The sequence below is a fragment of the Schistocerca piceifrons genome, chromosome 1, assembly GCF_021461385.2.
Source record: "Schistocerca piceifrons isolate TAMUIC-IGC-003096 chromosome 1, iqSchPice1.1, whole genome shotgun sequence".
In the NCBI taxonomy this organism is placed as follows: Eukaryota; Metazoa; Arthropoda; class Insecta; order Orthoptera; family Acrididae; genus Schistocerca; species Schistocerca piceifrons.
The window spans coordinates 538,052,596-538,078,574 of NC_060138.1; the positions used below are offsets into that span (position 1 = coordinate 538,052,596).

General features: G+C 44.4%; 1 protein-coding gene across 3 annotated transcripts in view; it reads left to right on the forward strand.

The window, feature by feature from the left end:
• Window positions 1-25,979, forward strand: part of LOC124790052 (alpha-taxilin) — a 160,456-nt gene that overhangs the window by 86,534 nt on the left and 47,943 nt on the right. For 2 of the 3 annotated variants that reach the window (XM_047257614.1, XM_047257623.1), the window contains one exon: window positions 18,338-18,535. The exons of the other annotated variant lie outside the window; for it this stretch is intronic. In XM_047257614.1, coding sequence (XP_047113570.1) covers window positions 18,338-18,535 — 198 coding nt within the window. The remainder of the gene's footprint in view (window positions 1-18,337; window positions 18,536-25,979) is intronic. 3 annotated transcript variants of the gene reach the window in all.

The following is a 25,979-nucleotide window of genomic DNA, read 5'->3' on the forward strand; positions in this document are numbered from 1 at the left end:
GAAGAGCTACGGCAGAACACTGACAACAATATAGCTGCTATCTCTCAGGCAGAGCTGCCACATGTGTGAGAAACGACCACAGTGATGCATCGACGTCAACATTAGCCACTGAGACCATCTCCTGTGATGTTTATTGAGAAGTGTCAATCCCGCGTCAGTATTACTGTAAAAAATTTTCCGCTCCAGTTCACTTTTGCTCACTCCGTATCATATTTGAAAATCACGAAAGCGTTTGCCCAATGACGCGGCAGAAACTGCACCGCAACCGCCACGGTACGCTTGAATGCGGCCTCTCAGACAGACGCGGTTGTCCGCCAGAAGGTGCAGTGTTTCGTACCACGTCTGCGCCAGCCCATCGGCCTCCTTACAACTTGTCGTCCTCACACACTCTCCGTCTTTAACTCACAAGCCTCTAACATTCTGCGTGGTGTCTGTTTGTTCTATATCGTGTCTCCCTACCACTTTCGCGCAACGACGCTCTGAGCGTGTTTTTTTTAGGGAATTGACTAGTTTGAACCTGGGACCTGTTGCTGGTAAGGAGATGCCAGACCACACATGACATGTAGAGTTCAGAAGAGTTCAGTGAGACTAGCGATGATATAACCAAATACTTAATTTCAGTGTCTGCTCCACTGCACTCCCTGTAAAAGAAACTTAATACTAACTAAATTTAGTGGAAGAGGTTCAAGGCTTTCCTATTTTATTTAGCTGGTAAAATAACGTCGAAAAAGCAGTTAAGTTTACTATTGGAAATTTTATTCTACTCACAAAACATTGTTTATAAATTGCACTATTGATAAAAGGAAATGTTTTAATACAGGATGGTAAAAACCAACTGCATTCAACAAAAATGTGAACGAATATTCCCTGAATGGGTTTCCAGGTTCTACAATGGATCGAAGGATGACCTATGCCATATCACATCTATAATCTAGGTTTAAATTAAGTTTCACAAAAGAGAAAACTATCAAAATGGTCTACAGTGACCCTCAATTATCTTTAATTACTTATCTAACTAGTAGTAAATTACAGTGGATGATGTGGCTTCTCAATAACTATATAACAGAAAAATCATCGCGTTTCAGATTTTTACTTCAAGTGGCAAATGTGAACACCATGAACTTTAATTGACGAACGACACTAGTATTACACAAAAAGGGGGTGTAACAGATGAGACTTCTGCAGTTCTGAGTGAAGTTTTATGCGCTGTTATGCGGCATCGCATGCGTTCATTACCTTGTCGGTGTTCGTCAGGGGGCGGCGGGCAGCACAGCTCCGCTCACCTCACCGTCTCGGAAGCAACTCTCTCCTAACTTCTCCTTACTACAATTTACCGAAGTTGGTTTAAAAAAACTATCTGGCTGTGTTTTCATCTGACTAATCAGGGTCTCAATGTTAACCTTAAGCTCCGCCTACAAAAATTCTGTCTATCCAATGAGAAACATTATACTTTTCGTGGTGGGGCAATGTTTTTAAAGTTTGCAACGTAACAGAGACGCGAAAAAGTCTCACGCTAAAACTTGCAGCTGGTGTGGTTCTTTTTGTGTTATCGTAAGATCTATACTGTTCTTCTGCAGGGCTCTATCTTTTAACATGGGCTGGGGGGTGGTCCTGACGTAGCAGAGACGGGAAAAAGTCTCACGCTAAAACTTGCGACTGGGGTGGCCCTTTTAGCGTTATCGTAAGATCTATACTGTTCTTCTGGAGGGCTCTAGCTTTTGACATGGGCTGGGGGGTGGTCCTGACGTAACAGAGATGCGAAAAAGTCTCATGCTAAAACTTGCGGCTGGGGTGTGGTCCTAGCGGTTAGCTGGCGACGTGGGGGTCCGTCCCTTATCGTAGGGCCTTCCAGCTTAACACAGTTCTGCTCTCGGCTTCTGTTCTCGTTTCTCCCCTCAGAACTGCGTCTGTCTCACGGTGGGAAGGTACGACATGCATTTAGGCATTCTTGTGTTAGTCTGTGGTATTCCATTTGCTCACTCGTTACTCGTATTACTTTGGTTAATTTAATGTCACGATTTATTCAGAGCTATGTGACATACTACTGGATTTGCTTATCATGTCAGGGTTTTCATGGAAGGTGTTGGATTTGCCTGACACCTTACAACCCCCAACTTCTCTCTCTCTCTCTCTCTCTCTCTCTCTCTCTCTCTCTCTCTCTCTCTCTCACACACACACACACACACACACACACACACACACACACACACACACACACACACACACACACACACTACTTCGGTCATCTGCTCCTCTGCTCTCTGTCCATCTCTTCCTGTATCCATGATCTCCTCCCACATCTACCCATGACCTCCACCCACCTCTATCTATCTCCTCCTCCCACCTTTATTCATGTCCTCCTCCCACCTCTGTCCATCATCTCCTCCTCTCACCTCTGCCGGCCACTGTGGCTGAGCGGTTCGAGGCGCTTCAGTCCGGAACCGCACTGCTGCTACGGTCGCAGTTTCGAATCCTGCCTCGGGCATGGATGTGTGTGATGTCCTTAGGTTAGTTAGATTTAAGTAGTTCTAAGTTCTAGGGGACTGATGACAGTTGGTAAGTCCCATAGTGCTCAGAGCCATTTGAACCATTTTCCTCTCACCTCTATCCATTTCCTCCTCACACCTTTATCCATCTCGTCATCCCACCTCTATCTATCTCCTCCTCCAATATCTCCCTGTCAATTTCCTCCTCCCCCTCTCTCTCTTTCTGTCTATTTCCTCCTCCCCTCTCTTTGTCCATCTCATCCTACCATCTTTGTCCATATCCATTTTCCCATTCTCACTGCCTACCCATCACTACCTCATCAGACACTCTTCTCATCTCTTCTCCCCTCGCCCTATCAATTTCCTCCTTCCCATATATATATATATATATATATATATATATATATATATATATATATATATATATATATATATATATATATATATATATATATATATATATATATATGTCTGTCAGTCCCGTCCTGCTCCCCTCTGGTCATCCATGCCTTCCTGTCCCCTCCCTCACTCTCCTCTGCCAGGGTTGTCACAGATTCTTGAAATCGGGGAAATTGGGAAATTTGAAACAATCAGGGAAATTTGAAAAAAAACACTGGAAAAATCTCATTCTTTTCTCAGTAGATAAAATGGTTTGTTTACCGAGGTGTCATGCACTGTCGCTGGCTGGATGCATCTGAGTACATGTGCCGCTTCTCTACTCCCTCTTCACACTGCTTCTTCCCTTCCTACCACGCTACTTAACTTGCAGTCAGTGCTGCTATCACTTCATGCCGCTAGCGTAGCAGCTGCCGACGAGAGGGAGGGAGGCATGAGGAGTTGTTTGGATCTTATTCTCAGATACTGCAGACGCAGCGGCTGGAGACGGCAGTCATGTGTGCATGAGTTGTGCCTGAGTGACTGTGTGTGTGTGTGTGTGTGTGTGTGTGTGTGTGTGTGTGTGTGTGTGTGTGTTTTCTGACAGAAGCTATGGCTGAAAATTTAGTTGTGAGAGTGTGATTGTCTTTTCTACGTGCCTGTCTGCAGCTCAGCAATCAGTTTTGTGGTGAGTTGCTACCTAATCCCATTATTATCGATTCTCAGAGTATTTGAACAACTTATCTGGTGCAAGGATTGATCATTGTGGTCTCATTTCATCAACATACTGTCTCTGGCTTGTGAATAGCTGGCCACACGAGTAGATTTCCATGACGGGCCAAAACTGGAGGCTGCTTCTGCGGATATCTGTAATGGCCGGTCCTGCCGGTCTGAAGCCATTCGGTTCCAGCTGGTGTGCAGACCCTGGCCCTGTCTCTGTCGGATCTACTCTCACCGATCATTGTGGTCTCATTTCATCAACATACTGTCTCTGGCTTGTGAATAGCTGGCCACACGAGTAGATTTCCATGACGGGCCAAAACTGGAGGCTGCTTCTGCGGATATCTGTAATGGCCGGTCCTGCCGGTCTGAAGCCATTCGGTTCCAGCTGGTGTGCAGACCCTGGCCCTGTCTCTGTCGGATCTACTCTCACCGACCTGTCCACAGACTGGGTCTGTCTGTGTGTGCCTCAGCAGGCCAGGGACCATGGGCGATGTATTTCAGAAACTGCGACTGTTTCACCGCAAGTACATTGTACAGTGTGGCGTTTTATGGCCATTTTATTTGTTCTAGTAAATTTTGGCACTTTAAAAGCAGTTTATATATTAGAAAGTATGGACGATAAGAAGAAAGTTGTCAGTCGTTAGCGGTTTGTACGCTATGTACTCAAATATTTTTCGAAAGAACAATCAGGCAATACCTGTAAAATAATAGATATAACATTGGGTAGTAACCGACAATAACGAACATAGTAGAAGCAACATTTTACTGGCGGTCACCTACAGTGTTGGTTTACACTCCTCTTCCGCGCCTTACGCATTTGTTTCAAGAGACCTGCTTTTTTCTGAGGTAATTTCTGAAATCAGTGAAGGTATTTTAAATCCTTCTTGCGTCTCGAAGGAAATGTGTATTTTTGTCTCCAAATGTATTTCTTTTCATTGAAATAAAATAACATCATTGGTCTTAATGAAACACACATACCATTTGGCGTGCTTTCTCCATCTAAAAACAGTTCATTACAAAAGATGTTGATGTTAATACTTCAGATTTTTGCTCACATCAGGAAACGCCATCTGCTTACAAGTTGTTTTTAGATATTTCCCCGCTTGCACTATTGTTTCTTGTACCATAGCTGCAAAGACAGATTGTCAACTTAGCTCTTAACGTACCCTTGAGATTTCAAAATTTGTCAGGGAAAAATGCTGAAACTTCTCTGGAAATCAGAGAAATGCCAGGGAACTTGTGGCAACCCTGCCTTTGCTTCTCAACCTTCCCTCAGTAGCCGTGGCCGTATGCACGTGTAGCCCCTGGAAAGTCATTTTTTGATGCTGATGTATAGGCTGCCCAACGAAGCAGGTTCATAAGGTTCAAATGGTTCAAATTGCTCTTAGCACTATGGGACTTAACATCTGAGGTCATCAGTCTCCTATAACTTAGAACTACTTAAACCTAACTAACCTAAGGACATCACACACATCCATGCCCGAGGCAGGATTCGATCCTGCGACCGTAGCGGTCGCGCGACTCCGCTTGGCCACTCCATCCGGCTCAGGTTCATAAGGCAGGCCGACACACTTCCCAGACAACACGCCTTTTGTGCAGGCTAGTATATGCTGCAGGGTCCGAGAAAAACACGGTTGTGCCCTACCTTCATGGATATTGTAGCTAGGACGTTATAAATCCCACATCGCAAATACTCACGAAGTTTGCCATTTGTGTGCCAAATGTGGTTGAAATCGATCCAGGGGTTTGGGAGGAGATCTTGGAAATACATAAATACAAACTGTTTCTCTCTCTCTCTCTCTCTCTCTCTCTCTCTCTCTCTCTCTCTTTGTGTGTGTGTGTGTGTGTGTGTGTGTGTGTGTGTGTGTGTGTGTGTGTACAACGTAGGCCACCAAAACCTAGCACAGCAAATGTTTCGGTAATGGAAAGTGCTTTTGATGTGCAGTTTTCACAGAATGTATTGTTAGTCAGGGACTTGTATTGTTTCCCAATAAACAGATTGTAATGCTATTTAGAAAGTGTTCCTTTTTTTGCAAACTTACTTTTTTAAATGTATGTTGATATTAACAAACTAAGCGTAGGGTAAATTCGAATGTGAATGGTGTTTGTTGCAGGATTCTAGTGCGATGTCGTATTTTGAGATTTCCACGCTGACGCTAGTTTCCGCCATTCAGCCTGTGTCGTTGATAGGTACGAGATTGTGTTTACTTACAGTGTGTTTATGTGTTCCTTTAGTGCATTGCGGAAAGATATCCCAGTGGACGTCAAAAGTCTCGACAATTGTCAGCCTCTTCAACCAGTTACGTGAAAGTTGTAGTGTGCCACCTAGACAAGGTAACAGAAGGGGGAAATTAATGTTCTTGCTGCGGTTGCAGTTGATCCGCACATTAGCTCCAGTTCAGTGGCACGAATGAGGCAAGTGTCCTGCACATCATCCATCGACATATATTTCATCCCTATCACTACTCCCTCCATCAAGAGCTGCATGGAAACGATTATGAATATCATGTTAACTTCTGTTCGTGGACCTTAAGACAGCATACTCCTGATGTGTCATGTATCTTATTTACTGAAGAAGGCACATTTACGTATTATGGCCAGTTAAACCGCCAAAATATGCCCTCTCGGTCTGTTGACAATCGCCGTAGGCTTCGTCAGTTGGAACACCAGCGCCCATGGAGTGTAAACGTATGGTGTGGGATAGTGAACCATCAGCTCAACATTGAACGCGCACTAGTACCGCAGTCTTCTAACAGACCATCATCGACGGATGCAAGAAGACGTTCATCTGCAAAGTAGAACGAACCTCTGGTTCCAACATATGTCTGTCCAGACCGTAGTGCACGAAGTATTACAGTATACACTATGTGATCGAAAGTATCCGGATACCCCCAAAAACATACGTTTATCATATTAGGTGCATTGTGCTGCCACCTACTTCCTGGTACTCCTTATCGGTGACCTCAGTAGTCATTAGACGTCGTGAGAGAGCAGAATGTGGCGTTCCGCGGAACTCACAGACTTCGAACGTGGTCAGGTGATTGGGTGTCACTTGTGTCATACGTCTGTAGGCGAGATTACGACACTCCTAAACATCCCTAGGTCCACTGTTTCCGATGTGCCGATGTGACAGTGAAGTGAAAACTTGAAGGGACACGTACAGCACAAAAGCGTACAGGCCGACCTCGTCTGTTGACGGATAGAGACTGCCATCAGTTGAAGATGGTAGTAATGTGTAATAGGCAGGAGGTGAGAAAACTTTGATTTCATGATCTAGCGGCTGCTCATAAGCCACACATCACGCCGGTAAATGCCAAACGACGCCTCGCTTGGTGTAAGGAGCGTAAACATTGGACTATTGAACAGTGGAAAAACTTTGTGTGGAGTGACGAATCGCGGTAGATAATGTGGCGATCCGATGGCAAGGTGTGGGTATGGCGAATGCCCGGTGAACGTCATCTGACAGCGTGTGTAGTGTCAATAGTAAAATTCGGAGGCGGTGGTGTCATGGTGTGGTCGTGTTTTTCATGGAGGGTCTTCCACCCCTTGTTTTGCGTGGCACTATCACAGCACAGGCCTACACTGATGTTTTAAGCACCTTCTTGCTTCCCACTGTTGAAGAGCAATTCGGAGATGGCAATTGCATCTTTCAACACGATCGAGCACCTGATCACAATGCACGGCCTGTGGCGGAGTGGTTACGCGACAATAACATCCCTGTAACGGACTGGCCTGCACAGAGTCCTGGCCTGAATCTTGTAGAACACCTTTGGGATGTTTCGAAACGCCGACTTCGTGCTAGGCCTCACCGACCGACATCGATACCTCTCCTCATTGCAGCACTCCGTGAAGAATGGGCTGCGAGTCCCCAAGAAACCTTCCAGCACCTGGTTGAACGTGTGCCTGCGAGAGTGGAAGCTGTCATCAAGGCTAAGGGTGGGCCAAAACCATGTTGAAGTCCAGTATTACCGATGGAGGGCGCCACGACCTTGTAAGTCATTTTCAGCCAGATGTCCAGATACTTTTGATCACATAGTGTATCTTCACGGAGTGTTTCCAAATCGTTGTATTGGACGCAGAGGATCTGTTCCTTGGCCGGTCCGTTCACTGCATTTGACGCCTGTAGGCTTTTTGCTGTGGGAAAAGCTGAAGCCGGCCGTATTGGCCGAAAGGGTTCTAAGCGCTTCAGTCTGGAACCGCGCGACTGCTACGGTCGCAGGTTCGAATCCTGCCTCGGGCATGGATGTTTGTGATGTCCTTAGGTTAGTTAGGTTTAAGTAGTTCTAAGCTCTAGGGGACTGATAACCTCAGATGTTCAGACCTATAGCGCTTAGAGGCATTTTTGAAAAGCAGAAAGACGCTCTCTACAAGGACGTACCAGGTACTCCCAATGACGTACAACGACTTATTACTGCAGCCTACTCGGACAGCTCCGCTGAAACTCCCGGACCTGTGCAGCTGTCGTTGTATACTAGACTGGAAGCGTGTACTGCCGCTGCCGGTGGTCATTTTGAACACAACCTGTGGTGGTCAGTTATCTTGTTGCTGGTCAGCATTCACATAACTACTGTATGTACTTGTATTGTTCTCCAGTGTGTGTTGCTACAGTTATTGTACAAGTTCGGTGTGGGAACTTCTTAAAATACGATATCTCGTAAATGACTCGCACTAGAATCCTGCATGAATCACCAGTGACATTTTAATTTACTCTAATTTTAATCTGTTAATATCAATAGGCATTATTCCATTTAAAAAGTGTATGTTTGCACCAAAATACTTTCTAAGTGCTATTACAGTCTGCTGATTGCTTAACAATACTGGCCCTGGCTACCAGTCGATTCTGTGTAAACCGTGTCGGGAAACATCCCCCACGATTCTACAGAACGTCGAAATTACGATTACGATAAAAATATTGTATTCTTTGCTGAAGAAACTGCTGCTGAGCATTGTAATAGAAACTTTCTTTGTCAGACGAAATGTGAGTGCGACATGTGGCAGAAGATATTTTGCTTTGGCGTTCGCAAGTCGGACAACGTATGGAGTGGGGTATCTGATGAAACCACGCCGACACAACTCTCAGATGCCGTCACATTTCATCGCAGCTAGGGTGGCCAGGTTCAGGAATAAAAAATCCGGCCATTTTGCCCTAAAAGCTGGGCTAACTACTTTAAATAGAAATGGACAGTTGCGTAATTTCAATGGTTTATTAATAATCAAGTAGTCAGTTTCATGCGAGATCAATGTTAAACGTACTTAAAACAACGATGGAATTTTTATTTATGGCATGCGTCATGTCACCGGCCCACAATTCTTCGCGACTGGTTTGAAGAAGAGCCTGGACTGTTTGAGCGAATAGTCTGGCCACCCAGATCACCCGGTATGAATCCCAAAGGACATTTATGGTTCGTAATCGAGAGATCAGTTCGTGCACGAAATCCTGCACCGACGGCACCTTCGCAATTATGGATGGCTCTAGAGGCATCGTGGCTCAGTTTTTCTGCAGGGTATGAACCATGGACCTTGCCGTTGGTGGGGAGGCTTGCGTGCCTCAGCGATACAGATAGCCGTACCGTAGGTGCAACCACAACGGAGGGGTATCTTTTGAGAGGCCAGACAAACGTGTGGTTCCTGAAGAGGGGCAGCAGCCTTTTCAGTAGTTGCAGTGGCAACAGTCTGGATGATTGACTGATCTGGCCTTGTAACAATAACCAAAACGGCCTTGCTGTGCTGGTACTGCGAACGGCTGCAAGCAAGGGGAAACCACGGCCGTAATTTTTCCCGAGGACATGCAGCTTTACTGTATGGTTAGATGATGATGGCGTCCTCTTGGGTAAAATACTCCGGAGGTAAGGGAAACTACGGCCGTAATTTTTTCTGAGGGCATGGAGGTTTACTGTATGGTTAAATGACGATGCCGTCCTCTTGGGTAAAATACTCCGGAGGTAAAATAGTCCCCAATACGGATCTCCGGGCGGGGACTACTCAAGAGGACGTCGTTATCAGGAGAAAGAAAACTGGCGTTCTACGGATCGGAGCGTGGAATGTCAGATCCCTTAATCGGGCAGGTAGGTTAGAAAATTTAAAAAGGGAAATGGATAGGTTGAAGTTAGATATAGTGGGAATTAGTGAAGTTCGGTGGCAGGAGGAACAAGACTTTTGGTCAGGTGAGTAAAGGGTTATAAATACAAAATCAAACAGGGGTAATGCAGGAGTAGGTTTAATAATGAATAAAAAAAAAAGGAGTGCGGGTAAGGTACTACCAACACCATAGTGAACGCATTATTGTGGCCAAGATAGACACGAAGCCCATGCCTACCACAGTAGTACAAGTTTATAAGCCAACTAGCTCTGCAGATGATGAAGAAATTGATGAAATGTATGATGAGATAAAAGAAATTATTGAGGTAGTGAAGGGAGATGAAAATTTAATAGTCATGGGTGACTGGAACTCGAGAGTAGGAAAAGGGAGAGAAGGAAACATAGTAGGTGAATATGGATTGGGGGAGAGAGTGAAAGATGAAGCCGCCTGGTAGAATTTTGCACAGAGCATAACTTAATCATAGCTAACACTTGGTTCAAGAATCATAAAAAAAGGTTTTATACATGGAAGAATCCTGGAGATACTAGAAGGTATCAGATAGATTATATAATGGTAAGACAGAGATTTAGGAACCAGGTTTTAAATTGTAAGACATTTCCAGGGGCAGATGTGGACTGTGACCCCAGTCTATTGGTTATGAACTGTAGATTAATACTGAAGAAACTGCAAAAAGGTGGGAAATTAAGGAGATGGGACCTGGATAAACTGAAAGAACCAGAGGTTATACAGAGTTTCAGGGAGAGCATAAGGGAACAATTGACAGGAATGGGGGAAAGAAATACGGTAGAAGAAGAATGGGTAGCTTTGAGGAATGAAGTAGCGAAGGCAGCAGAGGATCAAGTAGGTAAAAAGCCGAGGGCTAGTAGAAATCCTTGGGTAACAGAAGAAATATTGAATTTAATTTATGAAAGGAGAAAATATAAAAATGCAGTAAATGAAGCAGGCAAAAAGGAATACAAACGTCTCAAAAATGAGAACGACAGGAAGTGTATAATGGCTAAGCAGGGATGGCTAGAGGACAAATGTAAGGATGTAGAGGCTTATCTCACTAGGGGTAAGATAGATACTGCCTACAGGAAAATTAAAGAGACCTTTGGAGAAAAGAGAGCCACTTGCATGAATATCAAGAGCTCAGATGGAAACCTAGTTCTAAGCAAAGAAGGGAAAGCAGAAAGGTGGAAGGAGTATATAGAGGGCCTATACAAGGGCGATGTACTTGAGGACAATATTATGGAAATGGAAGAGGATGTAGATGAAGATGAAATTGGAGATAAGATAATGCGTGAAGAGTTTGACAGAGCACTGAAAGACCTGAGTCGAAACAAGGCCCCGGGAGTAGACAACATTCCATTAGAACTACTGACGGCCTTGGGAGAGCCAGTCCTGACAAAACTCAACCATCAGGTGAGCAAGATGTACGAGACAGGCGAAATAACCTCAGACTTGAGAAGAATGTAATAATTCAATTCCCAAAGAAAGCAGGTGTTGACAGATGTGAAAATTACCGAACTATCAGTTTAATAAGTCACAGCTGCAAAATACTAACGCGAATTCTTTACAGACGAATGGAAAAACTGGTAGAAGCCGACCTCGGCGAAGATCAGTTTGGATTCCGCAGAAATGTTGGAACACGTGAGGCAATACTGACCCTACGACTGATCTTAGAAAATAGATTAGGGAAAGGCAAACCTACGTTTCTGGCATTTGTAGACATTGAGATAGCTTTTGACAATGTTGACTGGAATGCTCTCTTTCAAATTCTGAAGGTGGCAGGGGTAAAATGCAGGGAGCGAAAGGCTATTTACAATTTGTACAGAAACCAGATGGCAGGTATAAGAGTCGAGAGGCATGAAAGGGAAGCAGCGGCTGGGAAGGGAGTGAGACAGGGTTGTAGCCTCTCCCCGATGTTAATAAATCTGTATATTGAGCAAGCAGTAAAGGAAACAAAAGAAAAATTCGGAGTAGGTATTAAAGTCCATGGAGAAGAAATAAAAACGTTGAGGTTCGCCGATGACATTGTAATTCTGTCAGAGACAGCAAAGGACTTGGAAGAGCAGTTGAACGGAATAGATAGTGTCTTGAAAGGAGGATATAATATGAACATCAACAAAAGCAAAACGAGGATAATGGAATGTAGTCGAATTAAGTCGGGCGATGCTGAGGGAATTAGATTAGGAAATGAGATACTTAAAGTAGTAAAGGAGTTTTGTTATTTGGGGAGCAAAATAACTGATGATGGTCGAAGTAGAGAGTATATAGAATGTAGACTGGCAATGGCAAGGAAAACGTTTCTCAAGAAGAGAAAGTTGTTAACATAGATTATTGATTTAAGTGTGAGGAAGTCGTTTCTGAAAGTATTTGGAGTTTAGCCATGTATGGAAGTAAAACATGGACGATAAATACTTTGGACAAGAAGAGAATAGAAGCATTCGAAATGTGGTGCTACAGAAGAATGCTGAAAATTAGATGGGTAGATCACATAACTAGTGAGGAGGTATTGAATAGAATTGGGGAGAAGAGGAGTTTGTAGCACAACTTGACAAGAAGAAGGGACCGGTTGGTAGGTCATGTTCTGAGGCATCAAGGGATCACAAATTTAGCATTGGAGGGCAGCGTGGAGGGTAAAAATCGTAGAGGGAGACCAAGAGATGAATACACTAAGATTCAGAAGGGTGTAGGTTGCAATAAGTACTGGGAGATGAAGAAGCTTGCACAGGATGGAGTAGCATGGAGAGCTGCATCAAACCAGTCTCAGGACTGAAGACGACAACAACAACAACAACAACATTTCTGACGACGTTTTGAGGCAATGCCACGTCCAGATGCTGCACTGTGCCAGGCAAAAGGAGACCTGAAACTATATTGGGAGGTATCCCTTGGCTTTTGTTACCTCAGTGTAATTTGGCAGTGTTATAGCAAATAAAAGCTCAGTCTTCTTATTTGTCCAGACTTCTTCCTGACTGACTCTATTTCGCACTTGCGTGTCTCAAAACGGGTAGGACTGATGCGCAAGCGTAGCGGGGTGGAGATGGTTGGCATCGACTGATCGATACATTCTACTCTTCCTTGCCCGCTCAGCGCATAGATTAGTTGTCATATTGTGTGTTAGGCTTGTCCGACCGACGAAGAGAAACATCAGGCCCACACATTAAAACAGCATTGATTGGTATTCTACACTCATGCTCATAAATTAAGGATAATGCTGATACATGGTGGAACAATGCTGTGGTGGGCGGTTTGCGGGTTTAAATCACCTCGGCGAATGACCATGCGGTGCATTTGACCTGCGGTCGTCGCACGGTGGAGCTGGCAGCAGTCCATATACACAGAGGTGTGTTGGTGCATGTCAGAGTACGTACGGTGCAGCGAGTAAGTGTGAAGACGTTTTCAGACGTGCTAATGGTGAATGTGTGTTGAAAATGGCTCAAAAAACACATATTGATGACGTTATGAGGGGTACAATACTAGGGCGACTGGAGCCTGGTCAAACACAGCAGGTCGTAGCATGGGCCCTCCGTGTGCCAGAAAGTGTGATATCAAGATTATGGCATCTATTCCAGCAGACAGGAAACGTGTCCAGGCGCTACAGTACGGGACGTCCACAGTGTGCAACACCACAAGAAGGCCCATGTCTGACCATCAGTGCCCGCAGACGGCCACGGAGTACAGCAGGTGCCGGCCGAAGTGGCCGTGCGGTTAAAGGCGCTACAGTCTGGAGCCGCAAGACCGCTCCGGTCGCAGGTTCGAATCCTGCCTCGGGCATGGATGTTTGTGACGTCCTTAGGTTAGTTAGGTTTAAGTAGTTCTAAGTTCTAGGGGACTAATGACCTCAGCAGTTGAGTCCCGTAGTGCTCAGAGCCAGTACTGCAGGTAGCCTTGCTCGGGACATTACCGCAGCCACTGGAACAGTTGTCTCCAGACACACATTCTACAGACGACTGAACAGACATGGTTTATTCGCCCGGAGACCTGCAAGGTGCATTCCACTGTCCCCTGATCACTGGAGAGCCCGTAAAGCCTGGTGTCAAGAACACAGTACATGTTCATTGGAACAGCGGTCCCAGGTTATGTTCACGGACGAAGGTATAGTCTGAAGAGTGATTCTCGCCGGGTTTTCGTTGCACGTACACTCCTGCATGTCTTTGACAGGGGAACTGTAAAAGCTCAGGTGTATCTGGACGTCATTTTGCACCATTTTTCACGGGTGCAGTGGGCCCCCCTCTCCTCCTGATGGATGATGACGCACGGCCCCACCGAGCTGCCATCGTGGTGGAGGACCTTGGAACAGAAGATATCACGAATGGAGTGGCCTGCCTGCTCTCCCGACCTAAACCCCATCGAGCACGTCTGGGATGCTCTCGGTCAACGTATCGCAGCACGTCTTCAAACGCCTACGACACTTCAGGAGCTCCGACAGGCAGTGGTGCAAGAATGGGAGGCTATACCCCAGCAGCTGCTCGATCACCTGATCCAGAGTATGCCAACCCGTTGTGCGGCCTGTGTACGTGTGCATGGTGATCATATCCCATATTGATGTCGGGGGTACATACGCCGGAAACAGTGGCGTTTTGTAGCACATGTGTTTCGGGACGGTTTTCTCAACTTGTCACCAATACCGTGGACTTACAGGTCTGTGTTGTGTGTGTTCCCTATGTGCCTATGGTATTAGCGCCAGTTTTGTGTAGTGTCGCGTTGTGTGGCACCACATTCTTCAATTATCCTTAATTTATGAGCATGAGCCGGCCGCGGTGGCCGTGCGGTTCTAGGCGCTGCAGTCCGGAACAGCGGGACTGCTACGGTCGCAGGTTCGAATCCTGCCTCGGGCATGGATGTGTGATATGTCCTTAGGTTAGTTAGGTTTAAATAGTTCTAAGTTCTAGGGGACTGATGACCTAAGATGTTAGTCCCATAGTGCTCAGAGCCATTTGAACCATTTTTTATGAGCATGAGTGTATATATCCATATGATATATCTCCTATGCCTCTTTAGACTTATTCTGCATGCTTACGTCATTATCTTGCAAACGGCGTTAGCTGTGCGTTCTCTGCTTCGTCACCAAAAAGCCTAACAAAAGCCGGACAGGATGGACTTGGATAAATTCTTTAACGGGACACTATGGCAAAAAGCCGGAGATATCCGATTAAAGCCGAACGCCTGGTAACTATAATCGCAGCACTGCCGCGGTGAATTTCGCACGCTGTGAAATCGCGCCAGTGTGGGAAAGCCTAATTCTGCGTTCTGAAAGAAACTGGTAAGCATTAATGTAAAGCAAGAGCAGTGTTGGGTCTGTTACTCATGCCTGAGCGTGATGTGCTGCCTCTGTGTGATTTAATTGAGGAGTCTAGTGTGACATTCTGCAGGCACGCTTTACTTCCATTGATAAGCATCGACCTGAAGTTCTGATAAGATTACAGAGAAATACCAAATTCCAGAGTCCTGTAGTGAAGATAAGATGAAACTAGCAACAAAGTCGCTGTCTTTTGTCGCCGTTTTCGCCGCCCGGTATGTGAATATATGAATCATGTTTTCTGAAGTCTCAAGAGCATTGTGCAAATTTTGTGGTGAATTTGGGAACTTTTTTTTTGGAAGTTTGTTTACGAAGAGTTTGGATACTTAATATGATGGAAATGTAACTACAGCTAAAAGTAGGTATGTGATGGTGTAATGGTTGTGTATTGTGAAACCGGTAAATATCTGGATGACGTTTATCATACTGTAAGAATCTGAAATTGGATTCAGACAGCAAGTGGACAATAGGAAAATGCTTTAGACATGCATGGTACTTGTAGTGAGGTGTTTTACCCTTCTGCATGCAAGTAAGCTACTTACTATCTTCGTCTGACGTTATGTGTTACTCTTCTTCAATATTTTTTTTATTTTCTACGTATTTCTTTACAATAATTATTTATCTTCGATGTTCACTTGTGAGTACTTATACAACATACTTGGTGACCATAGAGTGTGCCGTAAACAATGTCTGATACTGCATGACGCCATTTATTATTGCAGGGGCGAATCTTATTTATGTTGACATTTATTTTCGCTACATAAATGTGTTAATGCTTAGGGCAAAATGTTTTTAAAGCACGCTGACGATAGAAATATTTATGAATAAGACGAAAACCTGTTAAAAACTTTGTTGCGCTGCAAAAAAATTTTGACAAGTTACGTCGTCATACGGCACACTAAGTTTGAAATGATAATTAAAACATGCCCCTTATTGTAGAATATTTTGTATGTACAGGTAATGCTGTGGGAGCAAATCGGCTAAACAAAACTGGGGGCTGGACGACGCTATGCCATTCACCAGACCCGCTTGATTCCACAGCAGTAACCAGACTGTGACACTTACAGACGGTGGCTTTCTTGCCAAATTGCACTGATGAAGTGTTCAAAAAAATAGCAGGCTGCAGTATGGATGAATGAAAAAGAGTGAAAATATTAACAAGTCGATCACAAATGTTTCACAACTGCAAATAGTCTTTCTTTCTTTTCAGCATAAAACAATATTTCTTGTATTACATCTGTTCTAATATCTCATTTTTATTGCAGAATTATTCCAATGTCCATTTCTCTGTTATAAAATCCAGCAAAGTCCTTCATAAGTTTGTCTCCAAAGAACCGAAAATTAGTTAAGTCTATTGTTACGTCACTAAAGCCAGGTTCATTCATGCAACTAAGGTCACGCCTCACCTCGTGACATTCTGTAGTGGCACCGTGAGTTACCTGTCACACAGGACGCAACAAATTCTACGTACTTGCATTTGTCGGTGGATGAATACGATATTGCCGTGACTGTGTTATTCCGAATTACGAAAATGCATGTACACGTTTACGTAGGAACATAACATCGTAGTGCGGTATAACACAACCTCTGCAATATCGTAGAAAAATAAGTTTCGATGTTATTTGGATCTTAGCAAGAAAACAAGTTGCAGAGAATATAGAAAAAGACGCTATTTACAGCGCTCCAGATATTGTTTCAAGTGTTCGCAAGTATATATTTTCTCAATCAAATTTATGTTTACTATGTCATGAAATATGTGGATGAAATTTTTCATATGCTTTCATTTCTCAGGAGTGTAAAGAATTTACCACACGACCTTGACAAGTACCTCCACTATGAATTCACCTTTGGTCGTTAATACACTCGATTATCATCGTTTGTTGCTACATTTTGTTACTCCATTTCAAGTTTTTTCATGAAAAGGATAGCCCCTATACCCTCACAGCCACAGTCATACTTCAGATGTCAAACTGCGCTGCAGACAGCTCTCAGAAAAACCTCGATTTTGGCGCTGACTTCTACCGATTTTGGCGCTAAGCGTGTAAGCGAAAATGACCGCTCTGAATAGACGAGATTCAATACAGGAATAAAACACCACGGGCGCTGCAGTAGACTCACTTGTATCGAGTAGTCGATTGAGACAACAGAGTCGATCGTGTAGAAATGGGGCTTGAGAGCGCTCTATACTTGGCCGAGAGATATTCCACTCTTGGATGTTAAATAATATCTTTGCTTCCATGTTTTGATTTGCAGCTCCTTGTATTGGCCGTGTTTGCAGTTAAAATTTTTGGGATTTGAGGTCCGCCAGTTACACAAAACACCGTTTTTCTCAGTACGCAAACGTGTTTTTTGTTACATGATTATAAGCTCAGAGCTTTAAAAAGCAACAGGTCCCATAGCACATTTTCTGACCACCTTATAGCCAACAACCACCACCCAACCACAATAGAAACAGACTTAAGAATACTAAAACCCAGCCCAGCCTATACAGGAAACTGACCGTTGAGGAAAACTTCCATATACAGAAGGCAATAGCGGAAGGGAAACAGATCTTAAAGCAATACACTACACTCTACTGGGGCACATTATTTAACACATTAAAGGAACTCTACAAATGAAAACAGCACAAACAGATAAAGTTTACACAACACACACACACACACACACACACACACACACTCACAAAGATAAAATGCAAATAAAATTCAAATTTGGCGCCAAACTCTCTGGTGAACAAATGAACACTGACTGGGCTGGGACACATAACAAACCACAATCACACTGTGTTCTGGTGCAGTGAAAAGCGTTTTACTACGTCATTTGTGGTAAATACTTGTTATAGCTACGTATGCACCACAACATCTCAGCATGATGCGGAGAATGGAAGTTCTTGCCACACGAAAACGTAAGTAAATACGAAAATAGGCGCAAAAACATCGCGAAAACTAAATTACACTCTAGAAGATAGGTTAACATAAACATCGTTTGGTTGCAGAGGACAAGCTACCTGTAATAATTAACACAAAAGTGGTCCAGAAAATTCATGCTCACTAAATGTAAAAGTATTTACAAAAAGAAACGGTCTGTTGTTTGAACTGAAAATGCACATAATTTTATAATCATGTAACAAAAATGTTCACATTGCAGAACAAATAAAAGCGAAAACCCACTGATGATAGCACAATGGTGCCGAAACGTGTTTGGGTACTGAGAGAAACGGTGTTTTGCGTAACTGGCGGACCTCAAATCCAAAAACAAAAAACAAAAAAAATCTTTGCCCTTTGTGAATGCCATCTATTTGTCCATTGCGCGCAAGGCGAAGTCGGGTGACAGCGGATGCGTGACTAGTGGTGTCGGTTGTTGCAGCCGAAGTCGGCTGCGGGCATGCAGAAGAAGAAGAGTGGCAGTGGTGGGGGCGGGGGCAGCGGAGGCGGCGGGGGCGCGCGGAAGGCGCAGGCGGCGCTGGAGGAGGAGCTGCGCGCCATGGCCGGCTCGCCCGACGACAAGCTGGCGGCCGCCTGCCAGAGGGCGGGCCGCGCGCTCGCGGACAACGCCAGGCTCAAGGTACGCTCCGTTTCTCCCACACCGCGTTAAAAATACTGCCCTACTAATAGACTATTTTCAATTTATTAGGTTTTGGTGCGTTCCAGTACAGCCATCTAATTAGTGTATGTCAATTGCGACAATACGAAAGTAAGGACAACACAGCTCCCAGTCTCCGAGCAAGGAAAATCTTCGGCCGGGAATCGAACCAGGGCCTCTTCGCATGGCAAGCCGCTGCAGTGACGGGACAGTTTACTAGTAGACTTCATTGGCAGCATAGCTGTATCGTGTTTCGTTTTTTTGCTTTCAATTAGTTCCTCAGGCTAGCGTATTACGATGGTTTTATCGTGGTTGCATAATAATAAACTTCCCCCAAAAATATTACCAGGTTGTTCTCGTCCATGGCCCTTATTTGAATTGAAACTGCAGTCCATGTGGGCGACGCAGTTGGATCTGAACGCAGTAGAAAATATCGCAGAGTTCTTTAAACTGCACTGACGTGCTGTCTACTCCCCAAATAGTATTCAGAGCACAGTGGAAATCGGGGCGTTGGATGTTGATCAGACACTGTTGGCCAGGGCTTGATTTCGGCAGGGACGGCGTTCCGGCATCTCGCAATGATATTCTTTTAATTCACTGGAAGAAGTCGGCACAGGAGATTTAAAATAGTGCACATTTATTAAACCACAACGTTACTATAATTTACAGCTGCGCCGATGGCTGACCAACGTGGTTCAATGGATAGCGCCGTGGAATGAATAGGGGGGTAGAGAGGGTAATGTTTTTCTTATATCTTCCATTGATACCAACTGCAGCGCCACATACGGATCTTTTGCTATGGTACAAATGGTACATGGAATTAACGTTTCGTAAATAGTATTTCAGGACCGATCGTGTCACTTATTTGCAGCAATGGCTTCAGTTGTAATACGAGTAAATGACTAACAGACAAATGGCATTTAAAGCATTTACTAAACATCTAACTACGTGTCTCATGTCTCATTGTGACCTGTCTTTCCTGACTCTTCGGGAAGTCTGAACTTTACTTGCCCCGATGGACCAGGCGTATCTTCGTCATTCATCGTTTAATGCGTTATTAACAGATACTCGACATATGTTCAGCGAGAAGCTACGGTGCAACTATATAAACGTTGCGCCTGGCAGCAGTTGGAGGAAAAAAAAAAAAAAAAAAAAAGCTTCAAATAGCTCTGGGCACTATGGGACTTAACTGCTGAGGTCATCAGCCCCCTAGACTTAAAACTACTTAAACTTAACTAATCTAAGGGCGTCACACACATCCATGCCCGAGGCAGAATTCGAACCAGTAGTTGAAAGCATGACCCTATGGTCACGACGAGGACTGACTTGGGCCGGCATATAACGAGCACAAAACTAGGGAGGAAAATGACGTAACACTGCTACGGGGACACACTGCAGCGCCTGTTGTTTAGACGAAAATAGGGGTTTTGTTGTTTTGATTATAATAAGATGAATGTAAAGCCTGAGTTTCAGGACATTATTTTGTAAAACCTACCCCCATGAACCATGGACCTTGCCGTTGGAGGGGAGGCTTGAGTGCCTCAGCGATATAGATGGCCATACCGTAGGTGCAACCACAACGGAGGGGTTTCTGTTGAGAGGCCAGACAAACGTGTGGTTCCTGAAGAGGGGCAGCAGCCTTTTCAGTAGTTGCAGTGGCAACAGTCTGGATGATTGACTGAACTGGCCTTGCAACACTAACCAAAACGGCCTTGCTGTGCTGGTACTGCGAACGGCTGAAAGCAAGGGGAAACTACAGCCGTAATTTTTCCCGAGGGCATGCAGCTTTACTGTATGCTTAAATGATGATGGCGTCCTCTTGGGTAAAATATTCTGGAGGTAAAATAGTCCCCCATTCGGATCTCCGGGCGGGGACGACTAAAGAGGACGTCGTTATCGGGAGAAAGAAAACTGGCGTTCTACGGATCGGAGCGTGGAATGTCAGATCCCTTAATCGGGCAGGTAGGTTAGAAAATTTAAGAAGGGAAATGGATAGGTTGAAGTTAGATACAGTGAGAATTAGTGAAGTTTGGTGGCAGGAGGAACAAAACTTTTGGTCAGGTGAATAAAGGGTTATAAATACAAAATCAAACAGGGGTAATGCAGGAGTAGGTTTAATAATAAATTAAAAAATAGGATTGCGGGTAAGCTACTACAAACAGCATACTGAACGCATTATTGTGGCCAAGATAGACACGTAGCCCATGCCTACTACAGTAGTACAAATTTACATGCTAACTAGTTCTGCAGATGATGAAGAAATTGATGAAATGTATGATGACATAAAATAAATTATTCAGGTAGTGAAGGGAGACGAAAATTTAATAGTCATGGGTGACTGGAACTCGAGAGTAGGAAAAGGGAGAGAAGGAAACATAGTAGGTGAATATGGATTGGGGGGGAGAAATGAAAGAGGAAGCCGTCTGATTGAATTTTGCACAGAGCATAACTTAATCATAGCTAACACTTGGTTCAAGAATCATAAAAGAAGGTTGTATACATGGAAGAGTCCTGGAGATACTACAAGGTATCAGATAGATTATATAATGGTAAGACAGAGATTTAGGAACCAGGTTTTAAATTGTAAACCATTTCCAGGGGCAGATGTGGACTCTGACCACAATCTATTGGTTATGAACTGTAGATTAAAACTGAAGAAACTGCAAAAAGGTGGGAAATTAAGGAGATGGAACCTGGATAAACTGACTAAACCAGAGGTTGTACAGAGTTTCAGGGAGAGCATAAGGGAACAATTGACAGGAATGGGGGAAAGAAATACAGTAGAAGAAGAATGGGTAGCTCTGAGGGATGAAGTAGTGAAGGCAGCAGAGGATCAAGTAGGTAAAAAGACGAGGGCTAGTATAAATCCTTGGGTAACAGAAGAAATACTGAATTTAATTTATGAAAGGTGAAAATATAAAAACGCAGTAAATGAAGCAGGCAAGAAGGAATACGAACGTCTCAAAAACGAGATCGACAGGAAGTGCAAAATGGCTAAGCAGGGATGGCTAGAGGATAAATGTAAGGATGTAGAGGCTTATCTCACTAGGGGTAAGATAGATACTGCCTACAGGAAAATTAAAGAGACCTTTGGAGAAAAGAGAGCCACTTGTATGAATATCAAGAGCTCAGATGGAAACCCAGTTCTAAGCAAAGAAGGGAAAGCAGAAGGTGGAAGGAGTACATAGAGGGTCTATACAAGGGCGATGTACTTGAGGACAATATTATGGAAATGGAAGAGGACGTAGATGAAGATGAAATGGGAGATAAGATACTGCGTGAAGAGTTTGACAGAGCACTGAAAGACCTGAGTCGAAACAAGGCCCCGGGAATAGACAACATTCCATTAGAACTACTGACGGCCTTGGGAGAGCCAGTCCTGACAAAACTCAACCATCTGGTGAGCAAGATGTACGAGACAGGCGAAATAACCTCAGACTTCAAGAAGAATATAATAATTCAATTCCCAAAGAAAGCAGGTGTTGACAGATGTGAAAATTACCTAACTATCAGTTTAATAAGTCACAGCTGCAAAATACTAACGCGAATTATTTACAGACGAATGGAAAAACTGGTAGAAGCCGACCTCGGCGAAGATCAGTTTGGATTCCGCAGAAATGTTGGAACACGTGAGGCAATACTGACCCTACGACTGATCTTAGAAAATAGATTAAGAAAAGGCAAACCTACATTTCTAGCATTTGTAGGCTTAGAGAAAGCTTTTGACAATGTTGACTGGAATACTCTCTTTCAAATTCTGAAGGTGGCAGGGGTAAAATACAGGGAGCGAAAGGCTATTTGCAATTTGTACAGAAACCAGATGGCAGGTATAAGAGTCGAGAGGCATGAAAGGGAAGCAGCGGCTGGGAAGGGAGTGAGACAGGGTTGTAGCCTCTCCCTGATGTTAATAAATCTGTATATTGAGCAAGCAGTAAAGGAAACAAAAGAAAAATTCGGAGTAGGTATTAAAGTCCATGGAGAAGAAATAAAAACATTGAGGTTCGCCGATGACATTGTAATTCTGTCAGAGACAGCAAAGGACATGGAAGAGCAGTTGAACGGAATGGATAGTGTCTTGAAAGGAGGATATAATATGAACATCAACAAAAGCAAAACGAGGATAATGGAATGTAGTCGAATTAAGTCGGGTGATACTGAGGGAATTAGATTAGGAAATGAGACACTTAAAGTAGTAAAGGAGTTTTGTTATTTGGGGAGCAAAATAACTGATGATGGTCGAAGTAGAGAGTATATAGAATGTAGACTGGCAATGGCAAGGAAAACGTTTCTCAAGAAGAGAAAGTTGTTAACATAGATAATTGATTTAAGTGTGAGGAAGTCGTTTCTGAAAGTATTTGGAGTTTAGCCATGTATGGAAGTGAAACATGGACGATAGATATTTTGGACAAGAAGAGAGTAGAAGCTTTCGAAATGTGGTGCTACAGAAGAATGCTGAAGATTAGGTGGGTAGATCACATAACTAATGAGGAGGTATTGAATAGGATTGGGGAGAAGAGGAGTTTGTGGCACAACTTGACAAGAAGAAGGGACCGGTTGGTAGGACATGTTCTGAGGCATCAAGGGATCACAAATTTAGCATTCGAGGGCAGCGTGGAGGGTAAAAATCGTAGAGGGAGACAAAGAGATGAATACACTAAGCAGATTCAGAAGGATGTAGGTTGCAGTAAGTACTGGGAGATGAAGAAGCTTGCACAGGATATAGTAGCATGGAGAGACAACAACAACAACAACAATTTTGTAAAAAAGAGTATCATTTTAAGTTTTATCACAAGTTTTAAAAAATCGAAACTTATGGCTGGAGGAGGGGGTGATTGTGCGTTCCGGCACCTAAAATTTTAGAAATTAAGCAGTGCTGTTGGCTGAATGGGTTGTTACACGTACGACTAAGAGATTCACGATCAAACTGACTGTTACGTGAAGTAGTCGAAATTTCAGAAGGGATGCCAGCTGTTGTATTCATGAAGTTAGCATTAGTTAAAATGACAAAACTACAGTCGTCACAAACTCGTGCGTTCACGAAATAAGCAATCAACGATTCACACACAACATAATCGACACAATTAGTTGACCATAAAACGTATTGCGGATAAATTGGCGGAAAGATTCATCATAATTCTATTATATTGTTGCCGAACAATCACTAGAAGCAGTGACGACCATAAAATACCAAGGATAATCCCACACGAACCGAGCTGCAGAGAAAGCGGATGCCTGGTTGAGATTCATTCCAAGAATCTTACAGGAACGTTAATCATCAGCGAAAGAGGTACGGTAGCTTACAGAAGTAATTTAGTTGCAACAGCGTCCGCAGCCTTGATAAACTTCGTGGAAGAAATAAGTTCTTTGCACTGCTTGTTATTCATTTCCGTTTTATTTTTGTGTGCTACGACGTTTTGACTATGTAGCCATTATTAAACAAAATGTTTGGCCACTTAACATGAGTGACCGTACGAAAATATGTTTAACTTTTGGTGTGTGGTTCATGGAGAGCCCATTGAATCATATGACTGTAACCAAAAACATATGTGATTAATCAATATTTTGCTTGAAAATGGCTACACAGCCGATGAGTCGCAGTGCACAAAATAAAATAGAAATGAGGAACAGCCATCGGAATAAAGTTGTTTGTTTCAAGTAGCTTACGAAAGCTTTGTTCGACCGAATCCTGAATGTTGCTAGTCAGTCTAGGACCCTTACCAGGTAGAACTGATGGAGGAGATAGAGAAGATCCAAATACGAGCGATTCGTTTTGTCGCAGATTATGTTTAATAAGCAAAAGACCATGACATAGTTGTTAATGTGTGTGTGAATTCCTAAGGGACCAAATGCTGAGGTCATCAGTCCCTAGACTTACACACTACTTAAACTAACTTTTGCTAAGAACAACACACATGCCCTTGCCCGAGGGAGGACTCGAACCTCCGGCGGGAGAGGCCACGGAATCCGTGACATAGCCCCTCAAACTGCGCGGTCACTCCGGGCGACCATAGTTATTTATCAGTCGCCGGTGTCCCCCCCAGGGGGTCCACAACTCTTTTGTGGACACGTGCGTAGCGAGCACGGGACCCCGAGCTAATGTGGCCCTCCTTCCTTTTCCGGGCTGCATACCTTCCCTTCCCTTTCCGCATCCCTCCCCGTCCCCCATCTTCGCCCCCCCCCCTCACCTCTGTCTCTTTCCTTCCTTTCTCCCCCTCTGGGAGTATGGTTTGTGCCTACGTCCGGAGACGGACGCTCGAAACTGTTTCAAATTCCTTGCTCTTACACTTGCCAGTCCTCGTCCTTCCTCTGTCCTTCTCTTTTCCTTCCCTCTTTTCCTTGCCCTTTTCTCCGCTACGGCGTTTGAGACCCCCTCTTCTTTCCTTTCCCTTTCTCTTCTTTCCTCCCTGTGCGTGTCTGAAGGCCGACCCACGCACTTCCATGCGTAGCCGGTGACGGGGTAACGCGTAATTCCCCGCCCCGGGTAGACAGGTAGGACACGTACGTACCCCCTGGTAACGGCCAGGCCCAGGGAGGGGTGATTACCCGAGCTGATACCTTCCGAAAGTGCCGATTGGTCCCTCCGTCCGTTTGTCGGGAGGTGTGACCTGAGGTGTGAACAATCACCTAAGGCGGGTGTGCCCTCGGCGAGGGCCCCCACAAGGGAGGAGCGCGCCATCGGAGACGCCGGTAATCATGGGGGATTCTTCTGCAATGGTTTCCTCACCTTCCACTATGTCTGCTCACAAACATAAGTTCACTGAGTCTCAGCCACAGACTGTTCTTCCATCGTTGCCACAGTTCCTTGTTGTTTCTCGGTCTGACGAAGGTCACGACTTTTCCACGGTCAACCCTTTCATTATACAGAAAGGTGTCGACGCAATTGCGGGTCCTGTAAAGTCTTGTTCCAGATTACGGAACGGCACCCTGTTGTTAGAAACACACAGTGCCCTCCAGGCTCAAAAATTGCTGCGTACTTCTCTGCTCCACACCTTCCCTGTCCGGGTGGAACCGCACCGTACCTTAAATTCCTCGCGTGGAGTCGTTTATACGCGCTCCCTCGATGGATTGTCTGACGAAGAAATTCAGCATTACCTGTCTGACCAGGGCGTCACAGCTGTTCACCGGGTTATGAAAAGGGTTGATTCGAACATCATTCCAACCCGCACTGTCTTCTTGACATTTGACAAAGTTCAACTCCCATCAAAAATCAAAGCAGGCTATGAGATAATTTCCGTTCGCCCTTATGTCCCAAACCCTACGCGTTGCTATCGATGTCAGCGGTTCAATCATACCAGCCAGTCCTGTTCCAATCCGGCCAAATGTGTTACTTGTGGCAAGGATGCCCATGAGGGTGCTTGTCCACCTCCATCCCCTCGCTGCATCAACTGTATGGGTGACCACGCTGCCTCCTCTCGAGATTGCCCCG